Here is an 18,604-nt window from a genome sequence, read left to right as displayed (position 1 = left end):
TTACTCAAAGATAATAATGTAATGTTAGATGCTGATGGCTAAACAAAATCACATAATTTCCTTTGACACAGATACTTCTCTTACAGTATAAACAATTTTTAGAATACAACATATTTTAGGGAAACATTTTTGAAGTTTCATATCACACCCCCTATCATTTTTTAATAAAGTGGGCACCTACAAAGATGCGAATGGCATCATCCATGCCTTCAAATTGGACTAATTATAAACGTGCACCGATATCATAGCTAAAAGGTTGGGTTGGGAGCATGAGCTGATAAACATTTTGAATGATCCTAAAACAATAGAAAGGTGAAAGTAAAAAAAATAAAAAAATTAAACCCCTGAATTACCACTGTGTTGCATCATCTCTCCTTTTAACAACACTCTATAAATGTTTGGGAAATGAAGAGACCAAGAACAGTGAAATGTTGTTCCATTCTTAATTGATATAGGATTTCAGCTGCTCAACAGTTTAGGGTCTCCTTTGTTGCATTTTTTATTCCATAATGCACCAAATGTTTTTCATGGGCGACAGGTCTGGAGTATAGGCACATCAATTCAACATCCAAACACTGTTTACTATGGAGCCATAATGTGGCACTATGTGTAGAATGTGGTTTGGCATTGTCTTCTTTAATAAGGAAAGATGTCCCTGAAAAGACACACTCTGGATGGCAGCATATGTTGCTCTAAAATTTGTACATATCGTTCATCATTAATGGTGCCTTTGCAGATATTCAAGCTACTCATGCCTTGTGTACTAATACATCCCCATATCATCACAGATGCTGGCTTTTGAATTGTGCACTGATAACAAGCCAAATGATTTCTCTCCTCTTTAGCCTGGAGGACATGGTGTCCATGATTTCTAAAAATAATTTCAAATTTTGATTCATTAGAACACAGGACAGTTTTCCACTTCACCTTGGTTCATCTATAATGAATTTGGACCCAGAAAAGGCAGGGGTGTTTCTAAATCATTTATATATATATGGTGTTTTTGTTTGGATGGTATAGTTTTAATTTGCATTTTTAGATGCAGCAATGACCTGTGTTCACAGACAATGATTTCTGGAAGTGTGCCTGAGCTCATGCCATGATATGCCCTATAGAATCATGTCTGTTTTTAATGCTGTGCTGCCTTAGGGCCCAAAGATCATGGCGATTCAATATTAGTTTCGGTCTTATCCCTTGTGTATAGAAATTTCTCTGGATTCTATTAATCTTTTAATGAGGTATGTACTATAAATGATGAAATCTCCAAATTCTTTGTAATTTTATGCTTAGGAACATTATTCTTAAGTTGTTGTACTGTTTGTATGCATAGTCTTTCACAGAGTGGTGAAACTCTTCCCATTTTTACTTCTAAGAGACTGCCCCTATGGCATGCGCTCTTTATACCCAGTCATGTAACTGACCTGTTGCCAATTAACATAACTAGTTTTGTGATGTTTCACCAGGCGTTTTTTAGTATTATACTTTTCCAGTCCTGTCCTAACTTTTCGGAAATGTGTTGCTGGATTCAAATTCAAAATGAGCATACGGTTTTCATAACACAGTAACATTTCTCAGTTTCAACATTTGATATGTTGACTTTGTTCTATTTTCAATAAATCCACCAAGTGCTCTGTAAGATTAATATTTCTTAAAAGATCAATCTATTGGTCTACTGATTTGGAAATGCATCATTCACAGCTTGCATTCCTTTACATTGTTCACTGCAAAATCTCTGTACTTAGGCACAAGCTCTTTATTGAAGGTATATCTACTCCAATATAAAGACTTTAAATTAAACTTAAATGTGCATGATGTAAATTGCAGATCTAATGGAAAACAGCACAGAAAGAAATGTTAAAGGGCAGATTCATAAACTGAAAAGGATGACTGAAATTACAGTAGATAAAACAGGATAAAGGACAGGGAACTAGGTCTGGATCAATTAACTTTTAGATTTTACTATATACAATGTATTCAGTGTATGTAATTAAGACAGACTTGGATATCAAAATTTTAATAACCTGATACTCCTTATAATTGGCTTGCTGAAACAGATATAATAATGCATGTAACAAGATAACCATAAACACTGACAGATGACGATGTGTGTGCTCAGATGACAAAACCTGTTAGCCATATTTTGCTTACTGTTAAAGCACTATAACTTTAAATACATGCATTCACTCTCTCAGAAAGGAAGTGGCGAATGAAGCATAACTTCCTTCAGCACTTCCTCTGAAGTATTAGTTTGCTTACAGAATTAGCAGTACAAAAGGAACTTGCTGGGTTACATTTCAAATATTTCAAGGCTTTCATTAAAAAGTCTAGACTCCCTCTCTGTATAACTGATTGCTACCTTAAGACCAAAACCAATAAAAATGAGAGAAAAAGAAAAGCTTGGCTTTAAGTGCTGATCAACTGGCAACTCTTAACATTTAACGAAAACAGCCAGCTTTATCCCTGCCAAAGACAGTGATGCTAACCTTCAGGCTTCACCCTGAGATGAATGAGCACACTGTACTTTTCAGATTAAACAAAAGTTGAAACCATAAAACAACAGCAATACTTTTGAAAATGACGAATTTTAGTCCTCTGCACACAAATGTGTTTGTCTTTCTTTACTACTAATAGCCATAGATAAAATAAATAAACATGTTATTAACATTGTGACAAAATGTATATTGGCCACTGACTAGTAGATGACTTAAATAGGGCTTTGACCGATTCAGAGTTCACTTAGTTGCCCCGTGACACCTTCCCTCAGTCCACCTACTCCATCTTATTCCCTGCACTATCCACGAACAATCTTCAGCATGTTCTGTGGAATTCGGCTATTTACAAAAGGCATACAGAAATGAAAGGCAAAATCTGGGGCCAATATTCCTACAGAGTACCGTTCCTCTGAAATCAAAGACAAAAACTAAAAGGGGGTTCTTGTGAAATATTTACCATGAGGGTAAAATTGAGATTTCATTGCAGAAGATCAAAGGAGATGGGTAAGAAAGAGATCTTGAATATGGCTACGAAGCACCAAATCTCCAAACTGATCATGAGTAACGCAACGCACCCTCAACCAGCCAAGCAAAAGAAATGAATTCACTCAATTAACCCTGGGACCATATGGTATGCATGTACTCCTCTTACAACATTCCACATCGCTGACTCACAGCTTTGGTGGAATTAAACACACTTCCATTCATTTATTTTATTTTTTTTTAAATCAATAATGAAACAAAAAACAGTAACTTTCTGGCTTTTCTGTAATCTGCTCTTAGCTGTTAGGCATAACTGCACTTACAGTGATAGAAGGATAATAACATTCTGACCACTATTACTGTTACAACATTTTCTAGTCAAAGACCCTAAATCACCCAACTCCAGTCTCCCCTATCAACATCAACTAAGCTGGTCTATGCATAATTTTTGATTTTCTATCAATTAATTTTTCTTTCATTTGATTCATAGATTGTGATTATTGTGCACCTCCTTATTTGGTAAATATTTATATTTTTGAATTTTTGGGCCCCCAACAGTGTGCCTAGTTAAGGTAAAGCTACACAGATATATGTGACTCAAAAGGGTAAATGAACTTGCAGACCCCATAAAACAAATCTTTGTGTGCATTGCCAATGATGAGTGAACCCTGCTGCATTCGCTTTACTTAGAGTTTGCCAAAAATCACAGAAATGTCTGAACTTTGCCAAACTCTGCAAAATGCATTGAAGTAAATAGGGAAACAAGAACTGAACTAGTTTTGAGTAGATTATAATGATGAATTTGATCTTTCAAGTGTCCTTGGGGGCTAGAGAAATCTCCCAATTATGCTTGACTGATTATTATGGTGAAGTTTGTAATCTAACCTGTGAGGCAGTAGTTCTTACCACTGTGCTTTATACAACAAAAGACAGAGATGGAAAGACTACCACAAAGAAAACTACAACAAATGGCCACAGATAGGCAATAAGTAAATAAAATAGAGATCACTTTACTTGAATCTTTGGGCACACACTGTTTGTGGCATAAAGCTGTAGCTCAGGCTCATTCCATTGTTTGAAGTTGCAGTGGGAAAGTCTTTTGTGTTTCCCATGCATCTTTGCAGATCCTTTGCATATTCTTTTCTCATCAAAAAGAAAGACACACCTAGTAAATAGTAATAAATCCGTTCTGTGTTTACTATTTCCCAGTGTGTCCTGTGTTTTCTGATGAGGGCTCCTTTATGGCTTGCAAGTGGGCACATGGTGAATCTGCATACATAATTAGCCACACAGTCTTGTGCTGCCAGTATACATGGCTCAGTGTAATATATCCGGTAATAGTACTCTTAATATTCTCATTATGGTCAGCTAAATAACCTCTCAGATGAAAACACTGCTATTTTTTATATATATATATATATATATATATATATATATATATATATATATATATACACACACACACACACACACACACACATGTGGGATGAAACTGCAGCAGCGTTTCCCAGCTTTTGTGTTTTAAGGACTCATGTTTACCTTTTTAAGTTCACTAGAAACCCACATACAGCAATGGAAGAGGGGAGGTCAGGGCCCAAATGGAAGAGCAGGGTTTCCCCTTGGTGAAAGAAATGTGGATAGAAATGGGAAAAATATTACACAGCACTGTCCACAGCTTCGGCTTTAACAAACCAATATGGTAGCAATGATATTGTTTAGCTATACATCACTGTGCAAGGTGAAGTACCAACCTTTTACTGTACCAGTATGCAGGAACAAATCGTTTGTATACGCTAACTATTTAATTTCTGCCTTGGCCCAATAACATGCTTATCTCTGCAGCTGCATGGTGTCTTCTACAATCCTTAGTCACAACAGTAATCCTGCTCCTTGAAACTGAAGCAGGTAAGTCACATGATGTTCATGTCCATAAAATTAAAAAACTAATTTTGTAATTTTTTTATGCTAAAAGGAATAAATGTCTACTCAGTATTTCCATTATAGTAAGTTCAGTATTCCTTTGACATTACAGTTTATTGGCAAAGTGCCACAATGATCTGCTATCTATCATGTTTGGAAAAAGCTAACAATTTCAGCTTGAGATGTTACCACAGATTTTAAATCTCCATTGGGTACTTCTTTAAAAAATGTTATGTTTAAAAAATGTGAACTTCAATTAGCCACAGACTCTCAACATCCAATTAAAACTAACAAGAGCACATAAATCTTATTGCCTTAGTCAGAAGGTACCATCTATGAAAGCCACTTTAGCCAAATGACACTGCAAAACAACATTATAAAAACATTTTATGTATACTAATAGTGCATATAATTATATTCTATTATTTTTTTTTTTTAATACAACTCAGTTACAAAAATACCTTCAGAAAGTAGAAGCCTTATGCTAAAAACAATTTTTTTTCCCTCTCCATCAAGCAACAACTAATATCCCAGAACAACAAAGCAAACAGAATTTTAGAAATGACAGGATTTTAGAAGAGCCTCATGTGCTTGTGACCCAGTGCTAGCCACTTGTAACCCAAACGTGGCTGAGAAACACTGGTTAAGGTTTGTGTGGTGTGTAACTAGCTCTGGAGGATGATGTGTGACTAACAGTAAATACAGGTTCAAAACAAACTGACACAGTTCTTCAATAAAATATCTTCATTGATGCTAGGTAATTGGCAACACAAAAAATTTCTACTCTCTCTCTTAGTAACAAACTATCATGCTATGTTCTTATCTACATTTTCCGGAATCGTGGCGTTCACTCTCCTGTTGTATAGCCCTGTAATGGAAAAAATGTCTACAGGAAATGGCTGAATTTTTAAATATTATATTATATTATAATATATATATATATATATACACACACACTCACCTAAAGGATTATTAGGACCACCATACTAATACGGTGTTTGACCCCCTTACGCCTTCAGAACTGCCTTAATTCTACGTGGCATTGATTCAACAAGGTGCTGAAAGCATTCTTTAGAAATGTTGGCCCATATTGATAGGATAGCATCTTGCAGTTGATGGAGATTTGTGGGATGCACATCCAGGACACGAAGCTCCCGTTCCACCATATCCCAAAGATGCTCTATTGGGTTGAGATCTGGTGACTGTCATGTTCAAGAAACCAATCTGAAATGATTCAAGCTTTGTGATATGGTGCATTATCCTGCTAGAAGTAGCCATCAGAGGATGGGTACATGGTGGCCATGAAGGAATGGACATGGTCAAACAATGCTCAGGTAGCCCGTGGCATTTAAACGATGCCCAATTGGCACTAAGGAGCCTAAAGTGTGCCAAGAAAACATCCCCCACACCATTACACCACCACCAGCCTGCACAGTGGTAAAAAGGCATGATGGATCCATGTTCTCATTCTGTTTACGCCAAATTCGGACTCTACCATTGAATGTCTCAACAGAAATCGAGACTCATCAGACCAGCCAACATTTTTCCAGTCTTCAACTGTCCAATTTTGGTGAGCTCGTGCAAATTGTAGCCTCTTTTTCCTATTTGTAGTGGAGATGAGTGGTACCCGGTGGGGTCTTCTGCTGTTGTAGCCCATCCGCCTCAAGGTTGTGCGTGTTGTGGCTTCACAAATGCTTTGCTGCATACCTCGGTTGTAACGAGTGGTTATTTCAGTCAAAGTTGCTCTTCTATCAGCTTGAATCAGTTGGCCCATTCTCCTATGACCTCTAGCATCAACAAGGCATTTTCGCCCACAGGACTGCCGCATACTGAATGTTTTTCCCATTTCACACCATTCTTTGTAAACCCTAGAAATGGTTGTGCGTGAAAATCCCAGTAACTGAGCAGATTGTGAAATACTCGGACCGGCCAGTCTGGCACCAACAACCATGCCACGCTCAAAATTGCTTAAATCACCTTTCTTTCCCATTCTGACATTCAGATTGGAGTTCAGGAGATTGTCTTGACCAGGACCACACCCCTAAATGCATTGAAGCAACTGCCATGTGATTGGTTGATTAGATAATTGCATTAATGAGAAATTGAACAGGTGTTCCTAATAATCCTTTAGGTGAGTGTATATTCCAAAGCTGACTTTATATATTCGGTAATGACTTTATATATTCTAACTCTGACTTTATATATTCTGACGCCGACTTTATATATTCAGGAATTACTTTATATATTTAAGTTTTGAGTTTATATATTCCGAAACATTCCGTAACATTAACTACTGCAGACTGCATTTCAAAGTCAAGATCAAATATTTCATCTTTAGTTGTAATGTGCTTGCTTATCAGATATTAGATGTAACCCATCCAGTATCTGAGATAGGAGATTTAAGCCAGTTCTCTGCAATACCCAAAAACCCACAATACCTGACCTCACTGTAATATTCCATAAGATGTGATAGTTCTTTCAACTTAAAAAGTGATAAACGCTGGCCAGTTTTTAATTGTTTATACTTTTGTTTATCCTTGCTATGGATCTTCGCCCTTGCCTCCTTGGACAAGCTGTTCTTCTGATACAGTGTGAGATTTGGTGGTAGCGATCATAGTGCTACCAGCTGAGAACAGGAATATTAAATATATCCCACATTACGTTCCTCAAAGGATACAGGCATCACGAAAGACGAGTGCCAAAAACACAGGATTTCCAGACTCCAACCATTACATGTAACAGAACTCTTCTATTATGCATAGCTTAAATGAGTTGGATGTACAAGTAACTGCATTTCAAGGGCACCCTCAGAATATTCCCATGCTCTTTACTGTAAGATACGTTTTAAACACAATTTCTTCTTTCTTGATGTATTGCATTATCAGGTTCTACAATTTCTATTTTATATTCTGCACTGCTGTACTTTCTCTTTTATTTCAAATTGAAGAAATCCTCTTAATTACTTGCCAAAACTCTCCCTAATTAACAAAAAGCATTTTTAAGCATTTGCCAATTATAGCACTGGAGAGAAGTGAAATATGCATGTCTGACCAACATGCGACAAGTAAACTGATGCAGATGGAAAGGGCCTGAACTTTACCACATTTTTCAAAAAGTTACTGCAGGCAGAAAAGGGTGGAAGTAATCAGAGATATCCGTGGTAACTGATGGGAGCAGTCAAAATACAGGGTGACACAGAAAAATGGGAACTTTTGAAATGCATAGTGGCAGCCATGTACAGTAGGCAGCACTGCAGAACAGGGACCTTGAGCTGTAAACAATCTCGCCATTTAGTAATTTAGTAATCAATTGCAAGGCAATCAATGGCAGCTGTGCAAGAATTGTTCGGTAACCATGTCATCTCAAGATTCTGTGACATTCCCTGACCGTCAAGATCACCGGATTTTCCGTTTGTGATTTTTTCTTGTGGGGCTACCTTAAGAGTTGGGTCTACACGACTTGGCCAAGGACACTGAATGAACTGAAACAAAGAATTCAAGACGAAATTCGTGGTATCCCAGCTGAGATGTTGCAGCGATCAATGGGGAATCTCAACAGCAGATTCAAAGAATGCATACGTACAGGAGGACGCCATCTACAGGACGTAATTTTTAGACACTGATAATTTGGATTACTGTCTCTTAAAAGACAAGCTGTTGTGGTTCAATTGCTGTCAATACATTTTTTTTGTTGGATTTCTTCTATTTTTATTGGGTTTTTCAAAAGTTTCCGTTTTTCTGTGTTACCCTGTATATGGGAGGCAAGCAGGTACATAACTAAGAAAAATAATCCCAACCTGAGCCCTACTCTGCACCAATTGCATTGATTGTATGTAGTTTTGTTCCAAATTAGCTAGTATATCAATTATTAATGGATTGTTGGATGCCACATAAAAGTTCACATATTCTGTATGCCCACAGTTCCAGCATACTTTACTTTCTATAAAGCGTGTACCTTTTATACCACACATATCAATTAGACTAATACTGACTGGTTAAATGTATTTCTGTTCTTGTTAACATACGATACTTTTGCATTTGGCAGCTCCGCTTCATAATCGAATTAATACAAGTTGGTTCAAAAAGCATAAGGTAAATCCAGGTCTAGAAAATAATGGAAAGTATGAAGTTGATCAATATAATTTTATAAAACAAATAAAAAAACAAATTAACCCTAGCATACTTATTGAAAACTCTAAAGAACCATTTATAATGCTTTTTCTTCTTCTTTTAAGACACATTGACACTTACCTTGTTCTTTTTACTACTATACATTTTGCTCTTGAGGTAGCTGAACGTGCGGCTAACTTTTGTTCCACTTTTTCCATCAGAGTCCTTTCTCAAGGAGGAGGGTTGAAAGCTTTCTTCACAAATACTTCAAAATGCATAGAAAGAAGAGACATCAATTGCTACACTGATAAGTCATTAGGTACACATTAAAGTATTAAACTCTTCCTCCTGGCAGAAATATGTCCTCTATTCTAATGTCTAGCTCTTCACTTTTACCAATTTTTTTTTTTTCAAAAATTAAAACATTATGAAAAAAGTAATCTTTTACTTAATCTTTAATAGCAAATATTCAGAATTTGATGAATTAATTTTTTTCAGCACATAAAAAGATTTTATTAAAAATGCTTAAACCGAGGTGCAAGAAGTGTTTCAAAATGATATCTCAGACAATTAACTATACAAAGTGATTCTACACTAAAAGGATCCCAAAGAGTCCCTCTAAAAATGGCAAAATAAAATGTTTATTTGTGGAATTGACTGGAGAGAAATTGCCATTCAAAATCAGAAAAGTATCACTTGCATTAAATATAAAACCAACATTAATAATACTACTACTAGATAATATTGAGTACGAAGTAACACAAACAATACCAATAAAAATATTACCCTTTACAGTGGTGTGAAACGCCAATAAGGATAAGCCAGACAGATAAATTGGATGGATTTATAGATAAAAAATAGGATTATATTATGAATAGAATAACACAATTTTTTCATTAAATAAGACTGAAAAGAGACTGGGCTATCTTAGATTTACGTACAAATGCTCTCTGGATTGTTCTGAAAAAGTTTCATTTCATATAGATTATTATTTAAGATATTTACCTGTGAGTTAAGGAACTTGAGTTACTTAAAGGTGGCTTCACACCTGTAAATGAAGAAAGTTGATCCATAAGTAAATCTCTAAAAAGTAGCAATAGAAGGTAAACAGATAATAGTTAATTTACATAAAGCTCACACACACACTGTAAGTGGGATTCAGCATTTACAAAATTAGTACACACAAAGCAAATTTATTATAGAAATAAAAAATTCGGACGCGAGCGTCAGTAGGCTTAGGAATCAAGCTACCTGAACTATGTTAACATTTCAGTAATTATTTAATCGCTCTGATGCTGATCTTTCGTTACGATAGCAACAGACAAGAATTCATAATTAATTGCAGAATTACATTATTTGAGGGTTCCTCTAGAGTGCCTCTTTCTCTTGCACAATTTGACTTAAAAACTAAATCAGCACATCATCATCTCATTACAGGCTTAAATTTCGAGTTTGGTATTTTTCCATCCAGCTGTTTTAGCTCTAGACTGCCCTCAAGAAATTATGACACACAGACCAATCATCGAGATATTGATGTTTTTGGTATCAGGGGGCCCTAAAACATCGAGATCCATCAAAAACCGGAGATCACATTTTTTTGACAAATCTTAAGCTTTAGGTTATGGTTGGGGAGGGCACAAAGCAATAAGTATACACCATGAAATATACTTGGAAAGTACATAACACCACCACACTGTTTTTATTAATTTTAGATCACAAGCATAGATTTATCTAAAAGTCACCTGGCCTGCTAACTGACATCAATTTCACAATGATGCAGGCGTATCCTTTTAAACACAAGATCTATAGCAATCCAAATGCTTCCTTTATTATAGGGACCTTATTAAAAATAAAAAAGCTGCAAAAATGCATATTCTTATGTTCCAGTCAAGATCTGCCTCTGATTCTCCAATATAAACAATTAAGGCAACCGTAAAAGTTAACTAATAAATGAACAATACTGGTCATCTGCAAAAATAAATACTGCTCAGGTTTGAGGCTTAAATGTTTATATTACTACAAGCAAAAACATTTTAAAATATTTGTGGTTCTAAAAGTAAAGGCAAAGCCATTCCCCTCCAGTTTAAGTTGTTCCTTAAGGCCCAGGTGGTTTCTATTTGTTACTCGCACTTCAATTCTCTGTACAAGGTACCCACCAGAAAATCTCCCTCTATATTGATATTGTCTTGTTGTTTCTTGGAAACACCCTAATGATATTTAATTTGTTCAAAGCCTCATCAAGTTGTAAAAATAACTGAACCAAGTCTGCATTTCTTCCTCTTACTGTAAATCTCCCTATACCGAACGTTTTTCCTCGTGTACAAACTGCATCAGGAATCAACATCTTCTCTTTACATGACATCTCTACAGTTACTGTCACAGTTTTAAGGTACTAAAGATTCTTTGTCCTCATTTTCTCTCATGCCCTTGTCTTTCCATTCTAGTTTGGCTGTTACTAAAATTAATATTGTCCTTCAGTTCAACTTCTTTAGTGCTCTGCTCCTCCTCATACCAATCGTATACTGGCAAGTCATTAGATCTCTCCTGTCTCAATTCATATGTGATGTGAAAAGGCACTCTATAAAACACTATCTTAATGCATGACAGATCTGTTTGGTTAGTGACCCTTCCCAATGTGTTGTTAAATCATTGGGCTTTTACCTTGAGATTCGTTTGGTACTGGCTAGAATTCGCCTGGAAGCAGCTTGTCCCATAAATTAGGCCCATTAATATCTTATGCAATCACTGTTTGGTTCAAAGACAACAAACATGCGAGTCCCATGAGAAGTCTGCACTCCTACACACCCTACCTTTAAAAACCTCAGTCCCAGTATAGGAAGTCATTCTGTCTCTCTCCCAGGATGGGCACAGCAAGGAATTATTACCCTTGGTGGTACTTTCTGATGGCTCAGGGCTAAGCACGTTTCAATCACTGAGATCCACATTTTCTCTTCTGTAAACCTCTTTATCTCCAACTGTGGTCTGCTATAAAGTCTTGCAGTATTTTTCTGTCTTCTTTCACTCTCCTTTCATCCCCTTAATTTTTTCATATTCTGTGCTTTAAGATGAAACCTGTCTATAATACTTAGTCCTTTTATGTTAATGAACACTCAACACTAATATTGATTGTCAATAAATCACAGTGGTGCCCCAATACCTAAAGCATCCTGTACCCAAAACTGTCCCAAATATGGAGGCACATTTCCTTGAACTACTAGTATTGTTTGGAAGCATTTGTAATTGTTATAGCTTTTTTTGCTGCTAGTGAGTAGAATTTGTACAATGGATATTAGCCAAATTTCTTTTGGAAAAAATATCTAGCCAGCACATAATCAAAAGAATATTGACAACAGGTTTTAGATAAAGCCCAGTTTTTTGGAGGGAGCCAAGATACTGTCAGTATAAAATATTATGATTGCCTTAATCCTTGGTACACTCCATTAATTAAATATTGTCAAAGTGATCAGAATATAAAATTGTTTTGTAGACCTGCCTCTGACATTAAAGTGTGTCTTCTAAACAAGCAACAAGGTAAGGAAGGGGTCAGCCGGACTAAACAGACGTAGTGCGGCAGGTGAGAACTGTCAGTATGCAGCCAAGACTCTGCAGGAATAACAAACTGACTTTATTTGAGTTTTGATCCAGTAAAGTATATGGGATAACAAGATAAGATTCACAGAGAAGCAATTAGAGGGGCCTGACAGCACATCACCAGAAGGAGCAAGAACATGATGAACAGGTCATGATTATGAGTACTAATATTTAATTGAAGTAACAGAATAGAAATAAATTTGTATAGGTGGGGGTTGAATCCTGCTTTGTTAGGTTTTGTCTTTTTGTTCTGCTTTCTTTTTTAACTTTGATTTTTTTTCTAGTTTGAATATGAAGTGGTTTGATATTAGTTTGACTTGATTCTAAGCAAACCTACTTTCTTCAAATAAGATGAAAAAAGTAACATGTACATGCCCACTTTTTTCACTGTGAAGAAGAAATCCTGCACTAAATCCCTGAATACTCTGCCCAGTGGACAAGTTACTATTAATATCGCCCATCTTTTCATCTGTATTACTTTTCCTGGCTAACAAATGGATTAGAGCTATGCTGAAGTACTCTCATGATGGACTTCTTTAAGTTAAAAGCTTTGTCCAAAACAACTGGTGAGTCTAGAACATCCTTTAAAACTCTGGCACTCAAGAGTATATTCACCAGGGACCAAAACCCTGTCAGCAGAGCCCATTTGTTGTAAAATAAGCTGTCCAGTTTAGGGTTCACAATAGTGTGAAATCTAGGCAATACTGAGGTAAACTCTAACAGAACTGTGAGAAATGAACTCTCACCTGCTAACATTGCCTTACTTAACATTTGATCCATCAAACCCTAAAGAATTTGCATCTCAAAATCAGGCAACTCTGTCTGGTTATATTTTCCTAACAGTGAATTCCAGCTTATGGCTGGGTGGCTGTCTAAACTGTTGGATGTAAAATGCACACGAAAAGAGCAGCCACTGAAAGCTCATACTTCATTGGGGTATGGCTCTAAGAGTGGTAATCTCTGGTTTCATCTCACTTCGCATTTTTAACATCCTCCCAAATACAACAGGACTTCAAGTGATCCGAGTGAATAACCCAGTTAAGCACTTTTTTTTCCTAACAAAGTAATTTTTTGGAGATTTTAAGATCCACATTGCTATTTAACTGGGTAATGGAGGCAAAGTGAGAATCACTTCCAAGTATGGCTTACAACCAGTTAAGGATGAAGCTTAGTTTTAGTGTTATGGATTGAGATCACAAAACTTGCAGCTTTTGAACAGAAACAAAATCCTGGAAACGTGTTCCGAGTTTTCTTTAAATTTTTTTAAGAATATCTAATGAGGATGCATCAGATAGTTATACGATCATTAAAACTAACATATGTTCGTTACAAAAGTGAAAAACATTATAAGCTATACTATACATTGACTTAATAAAATATATTTAAAATTTTATTCACCTCCTTGGTATATTTTTGTTAACACAAGGAACATTTTTAGCATATCTAATGCCGATATAATTTTTATTACACTGCTGTTTAAATTAATCATAATGTTTATTATGAATTGGTTAAACATTAAAGGCAATAATGGTTATAAATGTGTGCTCAATGAAGTAAAAATCATTAATTATATAAAGCACTAGTTCTATGTCCGCAAACCTTTAATGCACTAACTAGCACATAGATGGATTGACAGATAATTACATACAGTATATAGCACTATTTGTCCCACTTTATTTGGTCCATTATTGGAGTAATAAATGAATGCAATTTGCTATTAAGGTGTGCAGTTGAATATATGTTATTCCCTATCATTATTCAGGACACATAGCTTGTAAAGAATGAGGGGTATATTTAGGCTTGGCATGTGCACAGTAATGTAATGTACACGTAACCTTGCCTCCATAAATGCCTAACCACTGCGCAAATAATTTGCAACAGTTTTTGCTTTTTGTTGTATACACAGTTATCTAATTCTGCATCAGTGTAATAGAAATGATTGTAGCAATATTGTAGTAGTTTTTTGCAAGACAATTAGAAAACTGCTCCTGGGACCCCAAAATTAAAACTGTTTGGTCTTGATACCGATAACATGAAATAATTCCCCAAACTTTTTAGCAAAATCATCAATTGCTTAACTTCCAAAGAAATGATATAACTATTTCCATCTAGCTTCAAAGCAGATGCTAGCTATGAAAATGCTCTGCTCTAAGTAACTAAAGATTTACGTAGGGTAGTAGACCCTATTATTATTGCTTTGAATAAAACTAAAAATAAAAAAAATCGTTCAAATGACATGTTGATGTAAATGTCCGTGTGCAAGGAAAAGTAACATCAACCATAGACATTGAGGTGTCTGCTCAACATGCCACCAAGAAGAAATGACCAAGCTGCGTTTGTGTGTCTGCTTTTATCCCTTAAGCGATAACTTTTACAAGTACCATAAAATTTACACAGGATGCTACAGACTCACGTCAAATGTATACTTTTATTATGTGATAATAATAGTGGCTCACTACTTACACTCTAAATACAAAGACAATGAGATTCGAACTCGGGACTTTCAGGTTCTTAACCAATAGCTTTTCCACTGCGTCATCTGCATAACTCAAAAACAAAGCAGCGCTACAACTGTGACAACTGTTTGAAAATGAAACGCGCTAACACACACGTATGTGATTGTCAAAAAAACACTTTCAGATTAATTATAAATTGATAATAAAAGTAGACTTAAAGTTTAGTGTGTTAACAATATTAGATGTGAACTTAGTGCCACCACAACCATTACTTGAGACCCAAGGAAAATTGGTCTTAGGTGAAGGATCAGAACATAGGCAATTCATACTAATCTTTATGAGAAGAATTATTAAGGACCCACTAACCTTGCCAAGAAAAGGGGAAAACAGGACCCTGCCCTGGAGGCAGGCCAAGGGGGAGGGCATGTTTGCAAGCACCTGGTAGTTGAACCTTTACCCATGGGACCCAGCCTGGCACAGCCCTAACGAGCAACATGGGACCATATGCTAGTGAACCCACCACCTGCAGGAGCAGCCATAAGACAAACTGATCCCTGAATGTCAAAACTGACTGTAGGGACATTGAATTTGACATGTCTGCTGCAGGATGTAGAGAGGACTCTATGCTCTCTATGCTTGAGCTACGATGATTTGGTCAGAGTATTCAGCCCTGTTGGGAGACTTTGGGGGAGTGCCGGAAGGGGCTGTAGACTATCTTTCTGTTGGGGGACTTTAACTCGCACATCAGCAATGACAGTAAAACTTGTAAAGGGGTGATTAAGAGGATGGCTGAGCTTCACTCATGTGGTTTATAGCAGAGATGGAGTGCTAATGACCCTTCTGGTTGATATAGTCATGTGGAGAAAGGTGCACTTTGAGGACTTCTTGAATCCCAACTGACATACCTTTATTTAGAGGAGGTAGAGCCAGGGGACTTGGAGAAGTACTCACCCATCACCAGAGCTGAGGTTTAGAGGTTTTTTTGTTTTTTTTTATAAAAACAAATTCTTGGTGGCAAGGCTTTGGGGGTGGTTGATATTAGCACAGAGTTCCTAAAGGCTCTGTATGTTCTAGGGCTGTCTTGGTTGACAAGCACACTGTACCTTAGAATTGACAGACTGGGGTGATGTCCCCCATTTTTAAGGGGAACTGGAGAGTATGATTCAACCAGAGTGATTTCACTGCTCATCCTCCTTGGGAAGATCTATACCAGGATGTTAGAAAAGAGCGTCAGTCTGTTGGGAGAACCCTGGATTCACAAGCAGTAATGCAAATTTTGTTCTGGTCGTGGAACATTGGATAAGCTCTTGAACCTTACGAGAATTCTTGAGTGTTCATGGGGATATGCCCAACCAGTCCATATATGTTTTGTGGTGTTGGGAAATACAAACAACCATTTGACTCAGGGTGTCCTGTGGGAGGTGCTTTGGGAATATAAAGGTCCGGGTCTGCTGTTATGGGCTATTTGCTACCTGTTCAAATGGAGTGAGAATATGTTTCCATTACTAGCAGTAAGTTAGACATGCTCCATTAACATGCGGGACTCTGGCAGGGCTGTATGTGTCAATGATCTGGTACATTATTTTTTATTGACAAATTTCCAAGGAGCAGTCAATAAGTGGAGGGGGTACTGCGTTTAACAGAAGACGTGGACTTCTTGGCTTCCCCAGGTGGTGACCTCAGCTGCACACTGGGGCAGTCTGTAGAAAAGGTCAATTTATAGGTCAGTCTATGTCCCTTCCCTTTCCTATGGCTATAACCTTTATGTGGTGGCCCAAAGAACTAGTTCATGAACACAAGTAGCGAAAAAGAGATTCCTTTATAGAGCATGTGGGCTCAGCCTTAGAGAAAGGTTGAGGAATGCAGACATTCTGGAGGAGCTCAATGTATAGCAGCTGCTGCTTCTCCGCATTGAAAGGAGCCAGTTAAGGTGGTTCGGGGATTTAATTAGCATACCTCGTGGAAAAAGCTCTGTGGAGGTGTTTGGGGCATGTCTAGCCAGGAGATGATCTTGGGGCAGACATAGGACATGCTCGAAAAACTATATCTCCCAGCTGGCCTCGGAACACCTTGGTATCACCCCCAAGAGGAATTGGTGGGGAAAGGGATGCCTGGGCCTCTTTGCTTAATCTGTTGCCCCTGTAACCCAGATCAGAGAATTGGTACAAAATGGATGGATATATTTAATGTATATAATTTTGAATATAATCCATCCAGAGATCATCCCATGGTAAAAGTTAAAGAAAGCCATAATCTTTAGTGCTAAATGTGTACATTTGGAAATTGAATCAATTCATTTTAAATGCACAAGATATATGCTTTCTTTCCTTATTGAGGAAAAAAAGCAACACCATTAAAATAGTGCTAATATTAGTGTTCTAATAAAGTCATGGTTTTATTTATTTTTTAACCAGATAAAGATTTAATGTTGTCATACTAGTTACAAAAACAATTAGTAAATACCCATTTTCACATTAATTAATTATATCATGAAGTGTAATGAATGGCTAAATTACACTAACTTTGAACTGCCTAATGAATAAAATAGAAAACTACATTCTGTCATAACTAGTTCTGTTCTGTTGAAACCCGCATTATTTCTAGCTTTTAAATTGGAAGGTGCACTGATGTGACATAATTACTGATCAAATAAAATACATGCAAAAGAAGAATGGATGTGCAATGTATTATTGATAAATCATTCTGGACAAATTAATTACATTTTGAACAAGAAAAAGTGGTAAATATACTAACATATATATCTATTACCCACTAGTTGTTTTATCCGTCTTCAACCAGAAAATTGTGTAAGACAATGGGTACAGTGTCGTTGGTTAATCGGATATATCAGAACCACTATTTAACTAAGTGGGTTCTAATCCCACCTGTACCTTGCATACTTGCATTGCGTCACCAAACCCAAACTGACCAAATCAGTTTGCTCAGGATGACTGGACACAGACTGTAGTGTTTTATTATATAATAGATAATTAGATATTTATGATTTTTACTTTTTTTTCACATTGTTCATTCAAGTATTTCTTTTTATTGCATTTCATCACTTGTATGTTCAAGCTTGTATTTTTTTCCATAGCCATAGGCAGACAAAGTGCTAACACTTAATCTTGTTCTACTTCATTTATTTCAAACAGCAATGATGTTTACTAGGTGCACATTTAGGCGGCCCATTCAATGAGTGCTTGAAGTGGTAGAAATTGAACTGTCAGTGCTAATTTTTGGAGGCTTCTTAAATGACTGGGGGGACACAACACCTTTTCAATTCTGCAGATGCAAATGTATATGTAAAGAACAGTGGACGGAGGGGGGCATCCCCATTTAAAGTAAGCATACATAAAAATAAATGTAAAAATTATTTCAGAGGGAGGGTTGGCGATGATCCCTTTTCAAAGTCCGTAGCCTTCCATTGATAGAGAGATAGACAGATAAAGAGGGAAAGAAAGAAGACAGAAAGATTGTTTTTTGGCCTCAGATTTTTTTAATAAATGAAAATTCTATTAGTAAAAAGCAGGGCTTTAGACACCATCAGTTGCAT

General features: G+C 36.6%; 1 protein-coding gene across 6 annotated transcripts in view; it reads right to left on the bottom strand.

Annotated features, from left to right (window-relative positions):
* Positions 1-18,604, bottom strand: part of LOC120541395 (A-kinase anchor protein 13-like) — a 300,746-nt gene that overhangs the window by 63,361 nt on the left and 218,781 nt on the right. For all 6 annotated transcript variants that reach the window (XM_039772974.1, XM_039772976.1, XM_039772975.1 and 3 more), the window contains 2 exons: positions 10,010-10,052; positions 9,146-9,269 (listed from right to left, as the gene is read on the bottom strand). In XM_039772974.1, coding sequence (XP_039628908.1) covers positions 9,146-9,269; positions 10,010-10,052 — 167 coding nt within the window. The remainder of the gene's footprint in view (positions 1-9,145; positions 9,270-10,009; positions 10,053-18,604) is intronic.

This window comes from Polypterus senegalus, chromosome 12 (assembly GCF_016835505.1).
Source record: "Polypterus senegalus isolate Bchr_013 chromosome 12, ASM1683550v1, whole genome shotgun sequence".
Classification (NCBI taxonomy): domain Eukaryota; kingdom Metazoa; phylum Chordata; class Cladistia; order Polypteriformes; family Polypteridae; genus Polypterus; species Polypterus senegalus.
Note: the sequence above shows the minus strand (reverse complement) of the source record. Positions and strands in the feature narration are given on the sequence as shown.